The 22,543-nt window shown below is 47.6% G+C and overlaps 11 protein-coding genes across 11 annotated transcripts; 6 read left to right on the forward strand and 5 right to left on the reverse strand.

Annotated features, from left to right (window-relative positions):
* Nucleotides 1–465: 465 nt before the first annotated feature.
* Nucleotides 466–1,041, forward strand: N7508_000019 (uncharacterized protein; the record flags this gene model as incomplete). Its single annotated transcript, XM_058458104.1, has 1 exon — nucleotides 466–1,041. One exon carries the CDS (start codon nucleotides 466–468, stop codon nucleotides 1,039–1,041), a length of 576 nt encoding a protein of 191 aa, XP_058324326.1.
* A 387-nt stretch (nucleotides 1,042–1,428) lies between these two features.
* Nucleotides 1,429–2,915, reverse strand: N7508_000020 (uncharacterized protein; the record flags this gene model as incomplete). The annotated part of the gene is made up of 3 exons (XM_058458105.1): nucleotides 1,429–2,317; nucleotides 2,370–2,781; nucleotides 2,849–2,915. 3 exons carry the CDS (start codon nucleotides 2,913–2,915, stop codon nucleotides 1,429–1,431), a joined length of 1,368 nt encoding a protein of 455 aa, XP_058324327.1.
* Nucleotides 2,916–3,189: 274 nt separating this feature from the next.
* On the forward strand, nucleotides 3,190–4,080 carry N7508_000021 (enoyl-CoA hydratase/isomerase family protein; the record flags this gene model as incomplete). Its single annotated transcript, XM_058458106.1, has 2 exons — nucleotides 3,190–3,593; nucleotides 3,639–4,080. 2 exons carry the CDS (start codon nucleotides 3,190–3,192, stop codon nucleotides 4,078–4,080), a joined length of 846 nt encoding a protein of 281 aa, XP_058324328.1.
* A 282-nt stretch (nucleotides 4,081–4,362) lies between these two features.
* N7508_000022 (uncharacterized protein) lies at nucleotides 4,363–6,322 on the forward strand (the record flags this gene model as incomplete). The annotated part of the gene is made up of 8 exons (XM_058458107.1): nucleotides 4,363–4,732; nucleotides 4,782–4,886; nucleotides 4,938–5,177; nucleotides 5,243–5,389; nucleotides 5,446–5,557; nucleotides 5,612–5,741; nucleotides 5,801–6,019; nucleotides 6,086–6,322. 8 exons carry the CDS (start codon nucleotides 4,363–4,365, stop codon nucleotides 6,320–6,322), a joined length of 1,560 nt encoding a protein of 519 aa, XP_058324329.1.
* A 144-nt stretch (nucleotides 6,323–6,466) lies between these two features.
* On the reverse strand, nucleotides 6,467–8,070 carry N7508_000023 (flavin-containing monooxygenase; the record flags this gene model as incomplete). The annotated part of the gene is made up of 3 exons (XM_058458108.1): nucleotides 6,467–7,300; nucleotides 7,336–7,992; nucleotides 8,044–8,070. 3 exons carry the CDS (start codon nucleotides 8,068–8,070, stop codon nucleotides 6,467–6,469), a joined length of 1,518 nt encoding a protein of 505 aa, XP_058324330.1.
* Nucleotides 8,071–8,346: 276 nt separating this feature from the next.
* Nucleotides 8,347–9,664, forward strand: N7508_000024 (acyl-CoA dehydrogenase family protein; the record flags this gene model as incomplete). The annotated part of the gene is made up of 2 exons (XM_058458109.1): nucleotides 8,347–8,367; nucleotides 8,414–9,664. 2 exons carry the CDS (start codon nucleotides 8,347–8,349, stop codon nucleotides 9,662–9,664), a joined length of 1,272 nt encoding a protein of 423 aa, XP_058324331.1.
* Nucleotides 9,665–10,729: 1,065 nt separating this feature from the next.
* Nucleotides 10,730–11,497, forward strand: N7508_000025 (CaiB/BaiF CoA transferase family protein; the record flags this gene model as incomplete). The annotated part of the gene is made up of 1 exon (XM_058458110.1): nucleotides 10,730–11,497. The coding sequence occupies one exon, from the start codon at nucleotides 10,730–10,732 to the stop codon at nucleotides 11,495–11,497; it is 768 nt and encodes a 255-aa protein (XP_058324332.1).
* Nucleotides 11,498–11,966: 469 nt separating this feature from the next.
* N7508_000026 (uncharacterized protein) lies at nucleotides 11,967–16,390 on the reverse strand (the record flags this gene model as incomplete). Its single annotated transcript, XM_058458111.1, has 3 exons — nucleotides 11,967–13,799; nucleotides 13,851–15,803; nucleotides 15,872–16,390. 3 exons carry the CDS (start codon nucleotides 16,388–16,390, stop codon nucleotides 11,967–11,969), a joined length of 4,305 nt encoding a protein of 1,434 aa, XP_058324333.1.
* A 914-nt stretch (nucleotides 16,391–17,304) lies between these two features.
* On the reverse strand, nucleotides 17,305–18,099 carry N7508_000027 (rhamnogalacturonan acetylesterase; the record flags this gene model as incomplete). The annotated part of the gene is made up of 1 exon (XM_058458112.1): nucleotides 17,305–18,099. The coding sequence occupies one exon, from the start codon at nucleotides 18,097–18,099 to the stop codon at nucleotides 17,305–17,307; it is 795 nt and encodes a 264-aa protein (XP_058324334.1).
* Nucleotides 18,100–19,196: 1,097 nt separating this feature from the next.
* N7508_000028 (Zn(II)2Cys6 transcription factor) lies at nucleotides 19,197–20,536 on the reverse strand (the record flags this gene model as incomplete). Its single annotated transcript, XM_058458113.1, has 3 exons — nucleotides 19,197–19,934; nucleotides 19,984–20,181; nucleotides 20,261–20,536. The coding sequence occupies 3 exons, from the start codon at nucleotides 20,534–20,536 to the stop codon at nucleotides 19,197–19,199; spliced, it is 1,212 nt and encodes a 403-aa protein (XP_058324335.1).
* Nucleotides 20,537–21,183: 647 nt separating this feature from the next.
* N7508_000029 (uncharacterized protein) lies at nucleotides 21,184–22,317 on the forward strand (the record flags this gene model as incomplete). Its single annotated transcript, XM_058458114.1, has 3 exons — nucleotides 21,184–21,250; nucleotides 21,304–21,676; nucleotides 21,732–22,317. The coding sequence occupies 3 exons, from the start codon at nucleotides 21,184–21,186 to the stop codon at nucleotides 22,315–22,317; spliced, it is 1,026 nt and encodes a 341-aa protein (XP_058324336.1).
* Between the last annotated feature and the right edge of the window lie 226 nt (nucleotides 22,318–22,543).

Consider the following 22,543-nt stretch of genomic DNA (forward strand, 5'->3'; position numbering starts at 1 on the left):
GCCTTGTCCACTATCACAGTGACTTCACAAGGACTCATCTTTTGTACTTCAGATCTTTAGTCTTCTGGTCTTCTACATCTTTTCGTTGATATTTCATCTTTGGTCTTTGGTCTTTCCGCATTTTCTTTCCAATGTGGATTTGGATCTGGACCAACTTCCCCACATTATAAAAAAATTTATTAAGTATTGGAGAAACCCCTCAGACCTCTCGTCTCCTTTTTGCAGCCCGGTATAGATCCCGGGAAGTTAATTCTCCTTTGAGATCTCTCCGCAAATCACGTCCGGTTGAACGTCGGAAGGCTTCCCTATCAGTCTCCACAGTATGTACTTGATTCCGATCATTCGGCCAAGCCGCTTCGGGCCACCCCTCATGAGGAGATGAGGGGACTCCGGATGTTATGCCTATAAATATATCGCTCTTGTCTGGAGGACCTTGGTAGAATCAATACTCATAATACTATCACAATGGCACCCTCACTTCACCCGCTTATCGACAAGGGCATCACACCCGGCTCCAGTAGCTTCTCCGGTGGGAAGCTCCACTGTCGCTGCGCTTCAGACCAGGTGGAAGTCACATTGAAGAGCAATGTAGCCCACAACCATGCCTGTGGCTGCTCTAAGTGCTGGAAACCCAAGGGCGCTCTCTTTTCCGTTGTGGGCGTGGTTCCACGAGACGCTCTCTTCGTCACTGCGAATGCATCCAAGCTTTTTATTGTGGACAAAGACGCTACAATCCAGCGCAATGCCTGCAAGGACTGTGGGGTCCACCTCTTTGGCCGCATTGAGAAAGACCACCCTTTCAATGGACTCGACTTTGTTCACGTCGAGTTGTCCGAAGAAAAGGGGTGGCAGGAACCACAATTTGCAGGTTTCGTGTCTTCGATCATTGAGCAAGGCTCTCATCCCAACCAAATGGACGCAGTGAGAGACAAATTCAAAGCTGTTGGCTTGCAGACCTACGATGTTCTGTCCCCAGCGCTAATGGATTTGATTTCGAGTTTCACCGCGCAAAAGTCTGACATCAGATTTGCCAATCTGTGATATAGAACCATATCTCGCTTTGTGTTCAACTGTGTGACCTGATGGTGGCTGTGGCATGTTGGGAAGATGATTATAAAAAGAGTAGTGTGTTAAGAATTTAGGATCTCTCGGTGGAATCGGTTGCGATATATACCTGATCCAGAACCGTGTACATATTTGCATCTTACAAACGATATTCGCTCAATTTGCGCTACCATGGCCTGATCGAGATCCACCCATATTGGCTTCAGGAAGGTTTCAAAAAAATCAAGCATATGACTCCTATTTCAATATATACATATCAATTTCTGGGCACCCCCACAGACCATGTCGGGCTTGCAGAAACATACTTGATCCTTAATTTAGAAACAGGACAAACAGAGTCGAGTTCCTCGTGCCCATGTGCAATCATATGCGGGCTTTGAGCTTTTCTGTCGTATCGAGAAGCGGATAGTCAAGGCTTTTTGTTTTGCTACGTACACGTTCGCCATCTTCGGGGGTGATGTATCGAGCTTCCACGGCAGGGTTATACCCCAGCCCTGAAACCTTGCTAATTTCCTCACTTGAAATTGCCTTGCTCGCCTTTCCATCAGCTCGTTTATAGATTGTCACAACCACAGCTCCTCCCAGTCCGAGGTTATGCTGCAACGCGACATCCGTCCCAGGGACCAATCGATTGTTTACCCATCCGCGCAACTGCCAGGTGAGTTCTGCACACTGAGCAAGGCCTGTGGCCCCCAGAGGATGGCCTTTGGATATCAAGCCTCCAGATGGATTGATCACTGGGCCGCGGCCACCGTAGGTGATATCTCCTCGCCGAACCATCTCATGGGCTTTCCCTGGTTCCGAAAAGCCAAGCGCATCAAGTAGAAGAAGCTCGTTGGTGGAGAAGCAATCATGAAGCTCGCAGACCTTGACATCTTTTGCTTTCACGCCGGCTTCCTGCATCGCCAGCTGTGCGGCTTGCCGCGACATATTGAACCCAACAAGATCGATTGCGCTTCGGGAATATACCTCGGGTCCGTCTGTCATCAACTGCTGACCAGCCATCAGTATTGCCTGTGACTTGAGGTGAGGTCGCGCATCTAGAAATCGTTGCGATACAATGACTGCTGCTGCTGCTCCGTCGCTTGTTGGGGAACATTGGAGCTTCGTCAAAGGTCCATATATCTGGGTCTTGGGGTCCAGGATCTGATCCAAAGAGTATGGAGTTCGGAATTGAGCATATGGATTCCGTTGTGAATGCTCATGCGAAATCCGAGCAATTTCACCGAAGTCCTGTGCTTTGGCGCCATATCTATACCCATCGTGAGTACAACACGTGTGATTTGGCTCTTTGGGCAGCATACTTATCCATATATTCCTGCCCTGCATTACCAAAATACTGTGCATTCCTAGGGCTCGAATGTTTCCCGTAATTATCCTCCATCAGTGTTGTCGATGGCCCCAACGGGCTCGGTCGGTCATCCCATACACTTTTGATAGACCCCGGGCGCATCTGCTCAAAGCCGACCACGAGCACGCAGTCAACTACACCCCCTTTCACCAAAGTCCGCGCAAGGTGCAAGCCAGTAGAGCCGGTCGCACACGCATTATTGGTATTATAGATGGGGATGCCGGTCATACCTAGCTGGTACATAATCCGCTGTCCTGAAGTCGTGTCCCCGTAGCAGTAACAGGCAACGCCGGTTTGCACATCATCGTAAGTGATATGGGCATCGGTCAGTGCCTTGACTGCTGCTTCATAGCCAAGCTCGGGGTCTGAATAGAACAGAGAAAAGAGCCGCAGTCAGTTACAATTACAGTGAGCGACTATAAGTGTTCTCACATTCACGGGTGCGACGAGGCTTCAGAAACTGGGTCATGCCCACTCCAAGAACATAAGATTGCGCCATGGTAATAGCTTACTTTGAGTCTGAACTTGTGAAATCAAAAATGCTCCTATATACGTTGCGTGGTTAGCCGAGCTTCCGAGGTACCTTGGCCTCCCCCTCACCCCAGCATAAAGTGATAGTCAACCAGTGGATGGTATAAATGCCATTTTATTCATGGATTATGACTTGAGAGCTTGCTAAAGCACACTTCATAGCTTTCCCCACACCCCCGCAAACTCCCCTAGGCGCTATACCTGTTCATGAACTCTTCTCCTTCACCGTTCCACGTTACATCATGTCTGACAGTCTTCATTCCCAGCCTCCTGCGACCAAGCATTTTCGATTGTCTTTCCCAGCTCCCAAGGTACTTCTCGTAACCATCGATCGGGAGAAACAACGAAATTCTCTACCCGCCGAAGCGCATTGGGAAGGCCATGGCATATTCTCCTGGTTTGACGATGAGCCCACTCTACTGGTCGCAATAGTTACAGGCACGGGCGACAAAGCATTCTGTGCTGGACAAGACTTGGCTGAGCAGAGTAATTCTCGCCGTGGTCCCAAGACTGCAGCCCAGCTGGCAGTGATGAACCATCCTCCAACTGGCTTCATGGGCCTTAGCCAACGAAAGGGAAAGAAGCCTGTTATTGCTGCAGTAAACGGATTTGCACTAGGAGGAGGGTTTGAAATATGTCTCAATTGGTATGTTCAACTATATATCCTTCTGACTTGTGCTTACACATCTAGTGACATGGTGGTTGCATCACCCAAAGCTCAGTTTGGGCTGCCTGAGGTCGCGGTAGGATTATACGCAGCTGCCGGCGGCCTGCCTCGGCTGATGCGCATTGTTGGCCTTCAGCTCGCCTCCGAAATTGCTATGACCGGTCGGAAGTTGACAGCTCAAGAAGCGCTGGACTATCAACTGATTAACCGGGTGACTCAGGAATCAGAGTCCGTCGTTGACGAGTGCCTGAAACTTGCGGCCCAAATAGCGAGCTTTTCGCCAGATGGAATCATTGTTACGCGTCAAGGCTTGCGTGAGGCGTGGGAAAATCCAAGTGTTGAACACGCCACTTCCCGAACGCGACATGAATATGTCAATCGATTAGTCGCAGGAGATAATTTTAAGATTGGCGTTGAGGCTTTCGCTAAGAAGACAGAGCCTAAATGGGTTCCTTCGCATCTATGACGTCTTATAGGCACAAAGAAGGCATTATGACCCCTAGTTTGCTATCTTCAATGAAATATGTTCAAACAGACAAGCAAAGCTATTCAGTAGACCAATGCCAAGCTGCTGTAGTAAAGGATAATGACTTTGTGCATAAAGTGACATCTGCACTGATTGGCCTCCCGCATATGATCACATTTGCTCGGGCCGAGGTCTCACTCCTCTCCTTTACCCCAGAATATGAGTCTGTATTCCTTCTAAATATCTCTGTCCCCGCATTTTGTATGCTGAATCAACTGCAACATGCCTCCTATTATTATTGGCGTGGCCGATATCCGTAATCGGTCAGTAAAAGTCGAAGATGCTAAAGAGCCGGCTACTTTAATGCTCGAGGCCATCCAAGGGGCGATCAACGACGCAACCAGCTCAGCCGAGACTGCGCAAGTTCTTCAAAATAGCATTGATAGTATCAGTGTTGTTCGTACATGGACTTGGCCTTATCGTGATTTGCCAGGCCTCTTGTCTCAAGAACTGGGTGTGAACCCGCAACACCGATTGTACAGTGACCATGGGGGTAACCAGCCGGCGAAGCTACTTGATGAAGCAGCTATGAGGATTGAGAAGGGAGAGACAAAGGTTGCAGTTCTTACTGGTGGTGAAGCGTTGGCCTCTTGTTCGTGCATACACGTCTTCTGCTTGAAATTTCACTTATCAAAGAATAGTGGCCGCATGTGTTAAAAATGGCAAGATGCCACCTCCAGGGTGGTCAGCTCCGGCAGAGAATGTGACTGATGTATTCTCTCCTACCACAAGAGGGCTCAGAAAAGGTTAGTTTCCAATTATCCTAAGAGATAATATGTGGACTTAACGGTTTCTAGATATTGCAGGACTGCATGCTGTGGGGTCACCAATCCACGTCTATCCACTGTACGAAAACGGATTCCGAGCGCATCGCAAACAGACAATTCAAGCCAATCACCGAGAGTCAGCAGAGCTATACGCCTACTTTAGTCAAATCGCGTCGCGAAATCAATATGCGTGGAATTACGGCACGGAACCTGAAACTGCGGATTCTATCGGAACTGTATCCAAAAAGAACCGCATGATTTGCTTTCCATGTAGGCCTTTCCATATTGATTGTCTATTTTGAGCCAAGGAGATTCTCTAACCCCATTGTTTACAGATCCGCTTTTGATGAATGCATTCAATACTGTCAACTTGTCATCAGCTTGCATCTTGACCTCAACTGAATATGCCACACAACTTGGAATTTCAAGCGACAGGTGGATATATCCTCTTGGTGGTGCCGGGTTTAGCGAACGTGATAATTGTGAGTCTATGCCTTTTCATCCGATAGGGAAGATGTCTGACACTGTGAGCCTCTAGTTTGGGACCGTCCCAACTTCTTCGAGAGTTCCGCAATCTCGAAGTCGCTCGATATTTGTCTTGAAAGAAGCCATCTAGCTTTGGATGATATAGACCTCTATGATCTTTATTCGTATGTAATTTTTTTTCAATGTCTTTCCTCCGGGAAACATCTAACAGCCTCTAGATGCTTCCCTATTGTGCCCAAACTCGCATGCCATCACCTCGGTCTTTCTATTATAGAGCCCCAGAAGCCGCTTTCTCTATTAGGAGGTCTGACATCTTTTGGCGGAGCTGGGAATAATTATTCTATGCATGTACGCAGTCATCTTACTTACTTGCTCTTTTGATAGCTATCACTAATCCGGACTACCAGGCCATCACTGAAATGACCCGTCAATTACGTGACAGGAGCAGCCGCAACGGACTAATTCTTGCAAATGGTGGTATTTTATCATATCAGCATGCAGTCTGTCTTTCTTCCCAAGCCCCCCAGAAAGGAAGACTTTATCCAGATAACAGATCATTGAGTCTGTTGAATGTAGACATGACACCCTCAGTTGACTTTGAGGCAGAAGGAAAAGCAATCATTGAGGTCAGTGGATTTAACAAGATCATAGTTCAAGGTTGCCCGGCTGTGCAATAGGCTAACTTTAAAAAGACATACACAATTGAATTCACCCGGGATGGAAACCCCTTGAGGGCTTACATTGTAGGCCGGATTGCTGATACTAACCACCGATTTTTGGCGAATGAGAGCGACCAAGCTACCCTGTTGCGTTTGTCTTCAATGGAAGAAGAGCCAATTGGAAAGACCGGCTTCGTATCCCCAGACCCCGAGGGTGAAAGGGGCCAGAGGAGAAATCTGTTTTCGTTAGACAGCAGCTCCAAACTTTAGAATCTTTGGGGCATTATGCCATGCAGCGCAAATTTATCGTTGGTTTTCTAGCAAATACCGGATTACTTGGCCAGATCTTCCAGAACTGGATTAGAGAATATTCCTAGTCACACTTGCAATATTGCACCCTTATTGTGCTGGTTACTAAACATGAAATTTGAAGGATTCGTGGAATTTACGGTGGATTGCTTCCTCGCACGCATCGCGATACCTAGGAATCCCACCGTAATGATAGAGTAGCTCCACAGGTTTCCCGGGGATGTTAGCACCCGTATACCACGATTTCGTCTGAGGAAACAAGGTCATCTGAGATATTGTTTCCATTTGAATTCGCCAGCCCTGCACTGCGGCCGAGTGAGGTTCAACTGCTTGAGTGCCGTCCGATTGCATCTTCTTTATCATATCCCTAATAAAGTTTGCTTGAAATTCTATGAAAACAGGCCCATTTGTGAACGGAGTCGGTGCCTGAGCACAATATGGCAAAAATATATTAGGGAAACCGGGAACTGTGAGTCCCAGGAAAGTTGAGACGCCCTCGCGCCAGCGTTCACCAAGATTCACTCCATCAGTGTCGCAAATTCCCATGCTTCCAAGGCTCCTGGTGCTCGCATCAAACCCAGTGGCAATTGCAATGATATCAGCTTCGTGAAGCTTTGCATCGGTAGTTACAAGACCGCAGGGTGTCACTTCCACAATGGGATGGGTATTGGTATCGATTACATGGACATTGGGCTTGTTAAATTGTTCAAAATAATCCTGCTCAAGGGAAGGTCTCTTTGTGCCAAAAGGATGCGGTGGATTGAGAGGAGCCAGTAGATTCCTTTTCATGGGGTCATTGATGCGTTCACAGGTTCTCTTAGCCCAGACGTCGTACGCCACTCGATTTCTTTCGGAATTCAAGAGTAGATCCATATATGCCCCAGCCCAATATCGGAAGCCGCCCTCGTCATAAAGCTGATTCAAGGCCTTGTCACATTCCTCAGGCGAGTAATCAGTTGAATAATTTGAAAAACCCCTTCATATGCTAGGCCTCCTGAGGTCTCCCAGCAGCGGGAAAATAGTTCCGCTGTTTCAGCGAGCATCTTGTCTTGAGCGATCCAGTCGAGCTTTTTTTGATGCATCGGTAGACAAAGATTTGGGGTTCTTTGAAAGACGTATGTTTTGGAAGCCTCTTTGGCCCATTCCTGGACAATTTGAACTCCAGTTGAGCCTGTACCTATGATCGCGACACGCTTTCCGCGCACGTCTACTTCCTCGGGCCAGTGGGCCGAGTGGTGAATTGTACCCCGGAAAGACTTCATACCTTTCCAGGGTGGGACATGTTGTTTCGAAGCAAACCCGACCGCCGGAATAAAATATTTGGCCCGCAGTGTCTTCCCATTGTCTGTTTGTATGATCCACTTCGATGCTTCAAACTTTGCCGAAATGACGCCTGAGTTGAATATGCAGTCCTTACTAACGGATAGTGTACAATCAACGTGCCGAGAATATGCTTGCAGTTCCTGTTGTGCTGGGTATTGTTCTGACCAATTCCAGATTTTCCAAACCTCCTCGATATTGAAGCTGTATACCGGAGCTGGGCAGTCAACTCGAGCGCCCGGATGAGTATTCCAGTGCCATGTTCCGCCCACGTCAGAGCCAGCGTCGATGGTCTTCACTTTGAGATTCAACTGGTTTCTCAATCAGTGGAGGAGATAGATTCCTGGGAATCCAGCACCGACGATCAGTGCGTCCAATTCAATTTGCATCGTCAAGTCCTGTGGGAGTTAAGGAAGAGGACACTTGGAGATACAGCAGAGACCTGCCCCTCCCCCCGCATTGCAGATCAATGAGAGCCGAGGTCAAGTCAGGCCCGAGAGGGAACGAGGTATACACATCGAATGATGGAGGAAATCTCCGAAACGGGGGCTGGCGCCAGGTTGCTGACCTACAGCAGTTTCACACCTTTTGCATCCTTGGCTGTCTTACACATCACCTCGAGTCGACGAGTACATGCATAGGAAATAACCATATTTACTCACGCAATGGGAAGCATTTATAGACGCGTAAGGTGAGGTTGCAGAGGGCAAAGGTCTCAGCTAACACCCACAGATTGGTGTCCGTCCATTCCTTCGGGCGCGGTGTCTGCCGACATTCCAGTCGCCATTCCACGCGCGCGCGACGGAATACCTTCAAAGTCAAGATCCTGACCTGTCCGAATCACAGCAAACAGTCCGAGAAGCAATCGCTCGGATATGCTCGGATTTTCCTGACGAGTACTGGGCGCGTGTAGAAGAGATGCATCAATTCCCGACCGAGCTCTATGAAGCATTGGCAAAACAGGGCTGGCTGGGAATTTGCTTACCCCAGCGATATGGAGGCTCTGAGCTCGGAATCTCAGAAGCAGCAGTGATGATGCAAACTATTGCAGAGTCCGGGGGAGGCATGACCGGGGCCTCATCCATCCACATGAATATCTTCGGCCTCGAGCCCATCGCCAAATTTGGCACCGAAGAGCAGAAGGAACGCTGGCTCGTTCCACTCATCGCGGGTCGCCAACGGGCGTGTTTTGGCGTTACAGAGCCCAACACTGGCCTGGACACGCTGCAGTTGCAGGCCACGGCACGCCTATCAGGGCACAATTATCTTCTGTCGGGACAGAAAGTCTGGATATCTACTGCTCAGAGGGCCGAGAAGATCCTCATTCTCGTGTGTACAGCCCCACGCGACCGGGAGAAGCCATCCTCGGGTCTTTCGCTCTTCTACACCGACCTACAAGTACCCCAGGTCCAGATCACCGAGATCCCTAAGATGGGTCGGGCAGCGGTCGATACTAATTCACTGTTCTTTGACAACTGGTGTGTTCCACTGAGAGATCGTGTGGGTCAGGAAAATGAAGGGTTTCGAATGATATTACATGGAATGAACGCCGAAAGAATTCTCATCGGCGCAGAAGCTCTTGGTCTTGGATTCGCCGCGTTGCGTCGAGCATCCTTATATTCCAAAGACAGACATGTATTTGGGCGTCCGATTGGCCAGAACCAGGGTGTCCAACACCCCTTAGCAGACAGCTGGATGAAGCTGGAGGCAGCCCGAATGATGATCTACCAGGCTGCTCGACTATATGACCAGGGATACACCGGCGGTGAGTATGCCAACGCTGGAAAGTATCTGGCTGCAGAGGCTGCATTTGAGGCTTGCGAACGAGCCATTTTGGCCCATGGAGGGATGGGCTATGCGAAAGAGTATCACGTTGAGCGATATCTTCGAGAAGTTTTTATTCCTCGCATCGCCCCCGTGAGTCGAGAAATGATTTTGAACTATATCGGAGAGCGCATCCTTGGTCTTCCCAAGTCTTACTAGATATCTTGCATTTATCTACAACATGCTGAGAACCATGGGTAACGATGTATGTTCTTCAGCAAATCTCTGCTCAAATTTCATTCAGATTTGATTGCATTCGGTGAATTTCGGCCCTTCAATTCGGCATACAAATTCACATTACCGCGGTCATGAGCGGGGGAATTGATCGTCCCCTGTGCGGGGTTTTCTTTCACTTGAAAGTCACCATTTCACGGTTGAAATGTTTGTACTTTATTCCTCAAATAGGTCGACTTTGTACTTACAAATTTGGTTATCAGGATGTCAAAACATCACTCAGTTATGGGTGCTCTGCAGGCTGTACGATATCATAAAAGCCGGACCCACCTGTGGTGCTCCCGTCAGATCCATCGAAACCATACTGCAGTGCCTTCAACTGGTCCGTTGTCGGGAGTTAGGATTTTGGATTTGACGCGTGTTCTCGCTGTAGGTCTGCTGATACAACACACAGACCAAGCCACTTACATAGGAAAGGGTCCATTCTGTACACAAATACTCGCGGATTATGGTGCCAAAGTTCTCAAGGTGGAGAACCCAAAAGGGGGTGTATGATATGAACGACACTTTGACCACCGTCTTACTAGATACTGACTAGCTATAGGATGATACTCGGATGTGGCGAACTGTAGCAGAGGAGGACATATGGAATGCCACCAACAAAGATATGTCTGCGTACTTTTGTACAATTAACAGAAACAAACAGTCTATTGCTTTGAATTTGAAGGATGAAAAAGCAAGAGAGATTCTTTTTCGGCTTGTCAAACATTCGGATGTGGTGTCAGTGACCCTTTTGATTTCAGCAACTACTTCCTAAATTTCACAGGGTAGACAATTTTGTCCCAGGCAAGATGGATAGCATGGGCATTGGATACGAAAAGTTACGTCAAATTAATGCCTCGATCATTCACGCAAGCGTTTCTGGTTCGTGCTTAAGGCATCTATCAAAATACTCAGACCCCAAGCTAAGACTTGTACAAAGGATATGGACACAGGGGCCCATTTGCACATCGTGCAGGCTACGACGCTATTGCTGCAGCTGAAGCAGGAATGCTTGACATCACAGGCGAACGCGACGGTCCACCGACAAGGCCAGGTCTTGGCCTTACTGACATGAGCACTGGTCTATATCTGCACGGTGCAATTATCGCTGCTCTCTATTCTCGCAGAGAGACCGGACAAGGTCAGAAGATTGATGCGTCTTTGTTTGAAAGCCAAGTGTCCTTGCTTTCCAATGTCGCCATGTCATGGCTCAATGTGGGCGAACGAGCGGCCCGTTGGGGCACAGAGCATCCAAGCATTGTTCCATATCAAGCATTTGAGACAGAAGACGGCTACTTGGTTCTTGGTGCTACCAATAATCGCCAATTTCGAGTCCTTTGCCAGTTGATAGGGAAATCGGAACTGGCAACTGACCCACGCTTTGTGGACAATAGCTCACGGGTTCAAAACAGAGCTGAATTGAAGGCAACGTTTGAGCCAATCCTCGGCCAAAAGACAACTCAAGGGTGGCTGGCTATTCTAGAGGGGAGTGGAATGCCCTATGGCCCTATCAACACTATCGAACAAGTCTTCTCGCACCCACAGACTGCCGCCACGGAGATGGTCCAAACTTTTCCTCATAAGGCCGCTATTTCAGGCAGAATCAAAGTACTAGGTTTGTTTTACTTCTTGAAGCGCCCAGCAGCTTTTGCTGACCAGCCATTCAGGGGTTCCTGTGAAGTTCAGCGAGACAAAGCCCACAATTCGACATCCTCCGCCAAGGCTAGGAGAGCACACGGATATCACTTTGAAAAGAATGGGATTCTCGCTCAATAAGATAGCTGATCTGCGGAAACAGGGCATTGTGTGAAAATATTCTGCCTCGGAATGCCCTAGCCTCTAACCTCATCTCGCGTTGTCCTGTATAGAAATGTACAAATGTACGTCTCAAACTATTGTCGTCGTCAGTTTAGGCTCTGATTAGATTTTGAATGACACTTGCTCTGAATAGCAGGAGATAAGAGTAGAGCTTATTATTCTGCCGGATTGGCTTTTTCACGGCCACTCTTCAATAACCATGGCGAGACTACCATTCGATGTAAGAATTAGATCTGAGTGCTGGCAATGTCTTCACTTCTCAAAACAAATCGTACGTGGAAGCCTTAGAACATGTGGCCGATGAACTCTCGATGTCATTTTGCAATTACGTCAAGTGACAAGAAAGCATATCAAGAACGCAGAACTATCAGGTAAATACAGTAGCGCCATATCCAGCAAGAGAAAGTAGTACAAATACAACGAAGGGTCAGTCCTTCCGGAACTTAAGAATCAAAATCTTGTCATCGTCATACCCAAGAGCCAAAGTACCGTCCTGAAAAGCGAAGGACGTCCATCGACCGTACTCCAAAGGGAGCCATAGGAGTTTTTCGCCTTCAAAGAACACCCATCGGTCTGCTAAGGAAATTTGAGGGCGATTATGTGGGATTTGACCAAGTATGGACTGGACAGAATCTGCTGAGTGGCTCTCCAGCGTCTGTAGTTCTTGGCCCGTTGTGATATCCCACAGCTTAATGATGTCGTCTGATTGTGAAGCTATTGTTAAACCATCTGGAGAGAAAGCTATAGACTGGATGAATCGCGAGTGGCCCGGGAGCGTCTGTAGCTCTTGACCCGTTTTGGCATCCCAGAGCTTGATGATATTAGACGACGCTGAGACTATCATTCGACCGTCCAGGGAGAAAGCCACAGAGTCGACCCAATCTGTATGGTCAAATGTCTGTAGAATGCTGCCCGTGCGGGCATTCCAAAGCTTGACGGTCCGATCAGTTGAGCCTGATGCTACTATTTGACTATCTGGGGAAAATCCGACCGACCGGGCCGAGCTTAAATGACCCTGGAGCGTTTGTATCTCTTTTCCAGTATCAGAATCCCAGAGCCTGATAATTTCAGTCGTACTTGAGGCTACCATTCGACCGTTGGGGGAGACGGCTAAACATTGGACCCGTGTTGAATGGCTATTAACCATTTTTGAATCCGCATCAGCGTTGGCTTTGGTATCCCAAAGCTTGATTGTCTTATCGCCCGAACCTGAGGATATTGTTTGACCGTCCAAGGAGAAACCTATAGAGCGAACCCATTGCAAATGGCCTCTGAGTGTCTGTAGTGCATTGCCGGTGTCGAGATTCCAGAGCTTGATAGTCCCATCATCCGAGCCTGAAGCTAATACCCGACTGTTCATGGGGGAAAAGGCTACAGAACGGACTAGTCGCGAGTGGCGCAGGAGCTTCTGTAGCTCTTGTCCTGTTTTGGCATCCCAGAGCATAATAATTTCACCTGACGCTGAGGCTATCATTCTGCCGTCTGGGGAGAAAGCCACAGAAAGGACCCAGCCGGGATGACCCTTGAGTGTCCGTAGCTCATTGCCAGTATCGAGGTTCCAGAGCTTTACACTCTTGTCATCTGACCCTGAAGCTAGTATCTGCTTGTTCAGGGGGGAGAATGACAAAGACGAGACCGAGCTTGAATGGCCTTCAAGCGTCCGTAGCTCCTTGCCAGTGTCGAGGCTCCAGAGCTTGATAGACTTATCACTTGAGCCTGAGGCTAATATCTGATGGTCCAAAGGGGAAAATGCTACGGACGCGATCGAGCCTGAGTGACCTTTAAGCGTCCATAGCTCCTTGCCTGTGTCGAGGTTCCAGAGCTTGATAGTCTTATCACCCGATCCTGAAGCGACTATTCGACCATCTTGAGAGAAGGCTACTGAGTCAACTTGCTCCGAATGACCATTCAGTGTTTGTAGCTCCTTGCCCGTGCCAGCATCCCAAAGCTTAACGGTGTCATCGGTTGATCCCGATACTACTTTTCGACCGTCTGGAGAGAAGGCTACGCATTGAACTCGACCTGAATGTCCTTCGAGCGTCTGTAGATCTGCACTCCACGAGCTTTGCACCTGTGGCAGTACGCTTATCATCCTGGCTCGTTGGCCTTCAAAAGTCTTTCTCACAATGCTCTTCATCGGTGAAAACATTAGGGCTGAGGAATATAATTGAAGCGGGGTGATGTCAATGATGTGAACATTCATGAGGATGAATCGTTTGGTGTCATATAGGAACTGTGGAAGCTCAGAACTCATACCGTTCTATATTTGGATTTTAGTGAACTCTCATATGCTAGGTATGCAGGCACTCACCTTTTGATGCAATTGAAGCCTATCTATAATCACGAGAGCCTCCGGTATTATGCCCATTAGACACATTGCTTCTAACCAATGAAGAAGATTCCTTTTCAGAAACGCGAGGACCTCAAGGTCAGATATATGGCCGTCGCACTTTTCGAGATGGTGCATCCAGTAGCGACAGGAGTATTTTAAATCCATTGGTATGTGTTGATCCACAATCTGTCTTTGTACATGCTTGCGGTTTGAGCCATAACTTGCTAACTGGCAAATATTGTGTTTGAGTTTTTGGCTCATGATGCGGAGGCAGTGTGATGTCACCTTCGCATGCGTCTTCGCCTCATCAATATGGAAGCGCTCTTTTTGTTTAAGGAGGTAATCCCGAAAAGATAGATGCAGAATACGGACTGGGACATCGATCTGGTCCGAGTCCTTTGGATCTCTTAGAACGTTGATGACCGAGTGCAACTTTTCTAAGAGAAATCTGATCCTCTTCGTTGGAAAATTAAGAAGTTGACCAAGAGCATGGATCGAGAGCGGTGTATGAAGAAGAATGAGAGGGCCAATTATGTCGCAAAAAGTTTCCTCGATTTTTTGTGATTCAGAGTCACTCTTGGGGTTCAAGATTCGCTCCAAAACTGGTCGATATAAATCTTCCATATGAGTTTCTGGAGAGGATTTGTCGGATTGCAGGACGAGCTCGAGGCGTTCTTCTGGGAGATCAAACCCGTCTCCAATAAAATCGCACACAGTGGTGGCATATATGAAAAGTGGGACAGACTTTTCCACCAACTTTTCGATAGAGGCTTCCCCAGGCCAGTCGTCGGAGAGTATCTTATTCTTTCTTCGTATAATAGCAAATTCAGCCGCCAGGAATAGACGTATGTCACTTTTGATATCTTGCTCGGGAATCTGATGCAGGACAAGGTGTTGGTAGGTATCATTGTCATCAAATCCAAGTCGAATTGCATGTTCAGGTCTGCCCGTCAGAAATATTTTGAGGCGTAAAGACTTGAACTTGCCCACATCTAGCAAGTTCTGAAGGAGGACCTCGGCATCGCCCTGTTCACACTCGTCTATCGCATCAATCACAATGACCAAGTGTTTGGTTTGGTTTGAGGCCAAGCCCTGTAGTGGATGGAGAAATAGCTTCGCAAATTGGTCTGGAATAGCTTTCTTGGCAATATCTTGATCATGCTCAATCGCTGTAACAACTTCGTGTGCGAAGTGCCGATCATGGGCCATCATTTGATGTGCGATGGTCGGGAAGAACTTTTCTGCTTTGCCACGATCGCCTTCGCCTACCTTGAAGAAGAAGCTAGCTCCAAGTTGCCCCTTCTCTTGGAATGTCTTTGCCATTGTGTAAGCGATAGTGGACTTTCCTGTCCCGGCCATACCATCCAACCAAAAGATGCATTCGCTCGTAGGTGACTCAGCCCATATCGCAATTTGATCGCGAACGTCGACTCTAGTTTCATCCAAACCTTTGGCGTTGGTTCGGTTCGCATATGAGTCAAATTTTGCACCTTCTGCGATTGGTAGATATGACTTGAGGATGAGGGCATCGCGAGATTTTGATAATTTTTCATCAATTTCAGTTAACATAACCTCTGCGGCTTTTTTGCTTTTCCCGAGCTTGTCAAGCTGAGTCAACTGAACCAATTGGTATAGCTCTTGCTTTTCTTTCTCGATAGAGGATTGAAGCTGCGTGAGATGCTGATTTGTAATTGCTGTGACATTGTCCAGCATTTCCTTTACCAATCCTAGGTTTTGACATGTCAACACCTTTGCTGCATATTGGAGAATTGCTTTGTAGACTCTTGTCGTTGCTTTTCCCACTATATATGTTTGTTCAGATTGTTGGCCGTGGAAACTCTGTTCGATATACGCGCATCGGGCCAGAACATCTGCTAGGTACTCGGAAGAATCAAACAAGGCATCGCGCCGTTCGGTGTGATTTTTTGCCATCTGTATGTTGGATAACCTATCAGTCTTGCGTTCCCATAAAGTACGTTCTCGTAGTATCCGTGACTGACCGTCAAACCGAAAGACACAATGGTCCAAGCGCTTGCCGCATGGCCAGTCGGATCACAAGCTGCCCCTACACTGATTATATCTTTGAACAATAGTGCAGCATTGATAATCTTCTGTGAAAGTTGTCGAAGATCGATATCTTCCCCCTTTGATCTTTTGATTTTGATGCCTCCTCTTTTTTGGTAGTTCTTGTATTCCTGCTTCGTGGTTTCAATGACCTGGTTGATAACATCGGAGGTTCCTTTGCCATTCTTTTGCACGTCCGAGACAAGGCCATTGGTTGACTGCAACACATTCTGCTCCTCTTGGCTCAGCTGATTAAAGGCAATTTGCCAGAGGTCTTCATGCCGAGCATCCTCGGATTGCGACAGATCTATGCTTTTCTGAGTAGCAGAGGTTGGTTTTAGAGCATCAGATGTACGGCCGGCACAAACATCGCTGTGGCTGAGTTGTGATTGTGCATTCTGAGGCTTCTTTGGTCTGTGTAAGCCCTGGTCTTTTAGTCTCCTCAAGTAGCGCATCTCAAGCTTGTTTCAGTAACTTGTTGTTTGAAATTGAAATGGTTGTTTAATCTGAACAAATCCATGTGGAATATCGGGGGACTTTACTTTTCGCTGAAAAGATGGACCAGACCAGACTGGACTAGTACTTTCTGATGAACTCGCGGCTAGAGGGGTAATTTTTATTTAGTTCTGCCCAATTAGGGCCGAACAATTGACAGACCGGTCCTAGCAAATATGCGCACCCCACAGTGTGCTCAAAGCACAAGTTTGTTCAACTTGCTTCTTTCTATGCTTACTATAAGCTATGTTAAATCCTATGAACCATAAATAGAGCGTATACGAAGAGGTTAAATACTGTTTCATTGTTACTAACAAAGCTCATTATGTACTACTGCTATTTACATGGATTGGCGAACGGGACGGGCCCTGGGAATCCCCGCAGGGGCGCACGTTTCAGCCACGGCGGCTATCCGTGATTCACACAGCAATGATGATGTGGATTATGACACGCCCCTTGAGCCATTTAGGAGGTATTATTAGATGTTCAACACAATCCAAGTTTCAATCATACTTATACCGCATTGCCGCTATAGGACACAAAGTACCTTCAACCAAATGGGAGACTAATCAGAACTTGTCACAATACTCAGTTAACTATATGGAATCCTGTGATTTGAGTCTGGGTTTCACCGCTTCAATTGTACATGGCCCCACGGCAATTGGTGAGCGTCCTGAAGTCACCGATTTCGCCTTCATTTTCAAGCTCAACCTCGCCCAAGAAGGGCATCTGACTTCTATTAACAGACGTGATTGCCGAGTTTTACAACTTCAGTCAAAGGCTATAGCTGTACATTCCAGCCGTGTGTGGGAATTGCGAGACTAAATAGAAGGTCCACATTGAGTTGACAGGTTTATATATAGGATTTGCATGATCAAGGGTAGTAGTACATCCCACGATCAACATCCTTCTTCAGCTGTTCGCTTATCCGAAGGTATCCATTCCTTTTCAGATATGGCAAGTCTTGCGCAATCAGTTCAGCAACCATTCCACCAAACACAATGCTTCCCGCCACGTTTAAATGAGTGTAGTCGACCGCGTTCAGATTGTATGTATAGGAATTTTTGGGTCCAATTGCATTCAGATACTTGATGCTGGCTTGATTTAAATCGATGTACTTAGAGTCTAAGTGATGGGCGGCTGAGATAGTAGCTGCGGTCTCGTTGGCCAGACTCGTGATTATGACTGGGTTTTCCGTAGAATCGTCATAGTTCCGTCGTGACAACGGCGTGACTAGGATTGGTGTGGCTCCAGCATTGAAAACCTCGGTCACAAATGTTTCAAGATTCTCTGTGTATTGTGATAGCGAGATGTTTACATCTGACTTTTGATCGTTATGGCCAAATTGAATAGTGACGAAGGGCATGTACTCGTCTTGGACTTGCCTCACGGTCTCCAAGACATTTTCCCAATCACCTCCAGCGCGAAAACTGACTGTGGTTGCCCCGTTGTGACCGAAATTTGTCCCAGTTGCCCCTTGGAATAGTGTCGTATTGAGGAACCCGTCTCCCCACCCTCCACCATTCGAAGACTGGATGGCAGTGGTACTATCCCCTGCTAAAATAAAAAAAGGGGCTTTGGGTGACTGCTGGGCTGCGTCGGAGACAAAATGTGCCTGGACGCAAGCGATCATATCAAAGAAGGCTAAGCTGGCAGCATTGAAAATCATATTGCTTGTGTGGTCTCTTTCTTACTGGAAATATGTTTCAATCAGTGGAGCCACCCTAAAAAGCACCTCTCCGTGGCACTATATATGGTGCAGGCCGAATGATCACTGGATATACGGTCTCCATTTTGCACCATGAATATGCGATACTGAAACTTCCACCAACAGGGAAAGTAATATTCTGATAAATGCGGAGCAACGTCGCAACCAGTTGCGGGGTCGCTCGAATGCCAGTATAAACTTGACCAAAATCCTGCAAGGGCCAGCATCGTTCGCGGCCAAATAAACCGAGAAATATTGGCATCTCAAAGTCAAAGTGTCCGAACTTTGCGGCACCCCAAGCTTCTCCTATGATTCTCAGTGTATGAGCCCAAGCGCCATTATGTCTTGGATTACAGATGTTCTCGGGGTCATATGTGCTCCTATGGAAGCTTTGATCAGTTTCATTAGTATTGTTGCTCACCCAGGCTGTTGTTGACCAATCTATTCTTTTCTCCTATACTTCTGGTGAAATTTTTGAAATAGCCTCTATAGAGAGAAGCAAACATAACCAAGAACTAAGAATCTGGTGTTCCACAACAACCCCACGCGCCAGTGACTTTGCGATTTAACCGGTGGCTGTCAAGAGTCCCAGGAATCAAATGCTGCCAATTCTGACCATCTGTTCTCCAGCTCTTTTCTCATCCATGAAGTTCGCCAGCCTAGCACCTTTTCTACACGAGACATAAAATCCAATGACCCTTGCTGCTCGACTGGGTGCCGTAGACAGTAACCAACTAGAGTGACGTTAGTTCTGGTAACTTGACAGACATGCAGGGCACGAACAACGGTGAAGTAAATGGGAGGCCATAAAATAGGCGTTCTCTACACTTTCGTTGGACAAGGAAAGACCAATAACCATCACTAGATTATCGGCAATCGTTTTCTGATAGCTCATATTAACCACCTAACAATCGAGTCAAAAATGGAAGTATATACCTCTTTTATACGCCGCGAGCAAGCAATTTCATAATCGCTCATGTGGTGTGGAGGAGTGTCGCATAAGGTCAAAAAAATACATGCCGAGTAGTAATACTGCATCCCGACCACTAGGTGGACAATCAGCACTCAAATATTTCGAGATACCCCATAATTTTAGATATACCTGCAGGTGGAGATATCATCCATAGCTCAGGAAAGGGTCTATCAGCTGACACATCCGGTGCCTGGTACCGTAATGGCTGCCAGGTCACGGGCTTTGTTCGGTTCCACTCATTTACACTTTCTGAGATGTTGCGCCAGGCTTCTCGATCCACAATTCTTCCGGGCGCATTGGAACAAAGCTGGATTATACGCGCACAGTGATAGACGATCACATTAGCACAGGCAGCATCGTCGTGGCGATGGAACATTGATGAGCGTTCGTAGTTTTGCATGTTTAGCTGCAGTGGTTGATACTGAACTATCGATGCGTAGATAGCCTGTCGCAAGAACTGCCAACTCACTGCCTCTGCTAATCCACCAGAGGATGCAGAGCGTGCCACAAGGTTGACTAGCCCGTTAGATCCTAGTAGATGAAACTGCTGGTCAGCATTGTTCTCGAGCTCTTCATATATACGAAGAGTCACAACCGCAATTAACATGTTTTCGTCACAGTTCGTTTCGGCTTGGTCTAGTGCCGCAATCAATAGCTCCAGGCATTGTCCATGATAGCCCGAAGCCTCCAAATCACTATCGCCAGCCAGAATAGCATCATGGCGTGCAGATAGGGCCAAAATTGCTTTGAGGACCATCGGGCTCTGCAGGGCTCTCTTTGGGACCTCAGTGCTGAAGTGAGACTGGATATCGCAAATATCGGCCTAGTTTGGTCAGACATCGCCATTCCCTGTTGAGGGGTTCCTGACTCACCCAGGGTGCTATTTTCTGAGTAAAATAGCGCATCAGGGATGCTTCTCTCAATGATAATGTTGATTTATCACCGGAGGGTTTATTAAGCGGATCATTGGCGGGGTTCTGTCGATGTTGATTCTCGTGCATCGCAGGGCTACCAGCACTAGCGTTGCCCATTTCCTCCATACAAAGCTCACGGGGCTGTCCATGGTCGTACTGGGATACGTATGTCAATGCTCGATTGTTGTTGGCTTCCGCTAATTCATCATTCGTCTCAATTACAAATGTCACTAACTTCGATTAGTGCATGCCCAAAGCCTTCCATATCCAACTGCTTACCAGGGCGAGACACATCAACCCAGACTTGCTCCTCATCCCAGGCCAAATCAAACCGCGCAGGGGCCCCATTGCTCTTCTGGTAGACCTGATGAACAGCCTTGAACTGAAACCGGGGATCGAGATGACACTCCCGACCTAGCCGGGAGCATGGGGTGCAGGCTGAGGCGCCAGCGGGAATCACACATCGGATATGGCGAGTGCGACACCTTCCACAACCCTTACCTACTCTCATAGGGATGTCCGGTCGAGATGGGTGGCATCGGAAATAAGAAACAACAACCCCAGATACGAGTCCGGGGGATTCCCCGCATCTGCTGAGTCATCAGGGTTTGCTGAATCCATTTGTGCCGAGTGAGCCACGGTCGAGAGGAATCACGGACCGCAGATTCGCAGATTCGCAGATTCAAAGGTTGATTCAGGGTTCTTGCGATGATGTCACAGTATATCTCAGAAGCTTGGAAGAGCCAATGTTGTTGCCTACGCGATGCTCAATTGCACATAAAAATAGCAACGTCTCTTGCCTAGACCTGACAACACACAAGTGCTTTTTTCGACACAGCTGTAAGTGTATTATGCATTCCGGGTGAGCGATTATTTTATCTCTCGCTCCCAAGGGAAAATATGCGTCGAATAAAGTGTAGGCAGAAAGAAACCTCTCTGATTTCTGAGTGGGTCTTGATAAAACACATATAATCTAGCAACGGCCAATCCACCACTCAGAAGCTATCGGCAGAATTTAGTACCTGATAGATAGAAACAGAGCCAAGAAAAAGGTGTTGGCTCCGCCTCCCTCTTGATCTTAAAGAAATGGCAATGCCCGGGGCTTTCACGCGTGCAGTGTTCCTCTCGATAGGTGACTCCCAATGAGATTCTGTAGAGATGATCTTGTTCAACGTTCTTCTGATTGCCATTACATGGCAAATAGCTCTTGGTGCTTCAAATGCTTGTGAGGAACTTCTTCGTTGACCTCATACCAATATTTTTGCTCATACCGTCCAGGTTCAAGCAGTGTAACCATTTCCAGTCAAAGTGATGCCGACAATCTGACCAGCTGTGATACCTTTGAAGGAAGCATCACAATTTCCTCTTCAGTAAACGGGGCAATCACACTCAATAATGTGGAAGAGATTAAGGGCTCGTTCATCGCTGAGGGTGTATCGGGGCTCACGAAGCTAATCACCCCTGATTTGGACACTCTTGAAGGGGAATTAACCATAAGCAACCTCGCTTCATTCGACACCCTAACCATGGGTGCGCTATCACGCGTATCTTCAGGTATTACCATTACAGGTAATCCAAAACTGAAAACTCTTGGGTTTCCGGAGTTAGAAGAAGTCGACGGGTTGCTGGAATTGACCGGTTCATTTACAAGGTATGACAAGAGTGTGTGACGTGTTTCTGTTGAAATTGCTGACAATTACTTTGAGCGTGTCGCTCCCTTCACTCGATCAAGCCAAAGGACAAACAACAATTAAAGGCACCAGCTCTATGTCATGCGGGAGCTTGAACGGACTACAATCTCAGGGTGTTTTCCAAGGCAGCTATTCGTGTGTTGCGGGCTCTGCTAGTCTCAGTGGAGGAGCCAAGGGTGGGATAGCAGTCGGCGTGATCTTTTTTGTTCTCCTGCTTCTTTTGGCTCTTTGGTTCGTACTTCGGCGGCGTCGACAGAGACGGAGACTTGGGGCTACTGAGCCGACTGATTCTTCTACATCAACTACCATGGTCCAAGTCGAAAAGGGTTCGCTTCCCAAAGAAAGATCATCACCGGCGCGTGAGGAGCCGAATATTATGCCTCGGAAGCCAGTGGGGTCAGCCATACTCTTGGACGGTCGCTCAATCCATGAGGCTCCTATAGCGGCCACGCCTATCCAAGAATGTCACGAATTAGATGCAGGGCCAGTTTTGAGCTCTCATCAGCGACCTATACATGCGGAACAGGATGATACCCAAGACTCAGTGACGAAAAGACATGATTTGGGAGAACAGGAATATGGCCATTTAAGACAGCCTTGAATTTACTTACACCCGCGTTTGAATGATTCATCGTTAAGCCCATTTCATTTTGTTGAGGTGTAACGCGAGGCTGCCTGTCAATTGCCGATAGCTTGTAGCTCATATCCTCATTGGTAATGTCTTCCTGGCACTTGGATGGATGGAAGCCACTATTACGTCCGACTCCCAAGCTTCTTTCGTACGGATGGGGAATTTGATCTCATTGTGAGATATTGCTGGGCTCATT

Source organism: Penicillium antarcticum (genome assembly GCF_028974205.1).
Source record: "Penicillium antarcticum strain IBT 31339 chromosome Unknown utg000001l_segment0_segment0, whole genome shotgun sequence".
Lineage (NCBI taxonomy): Eukaryota > Fungi > Ascomycota > Eurotiomycetes > Eurotiales > Aspergillaceae > Penicillium > Penicillium antarcticum.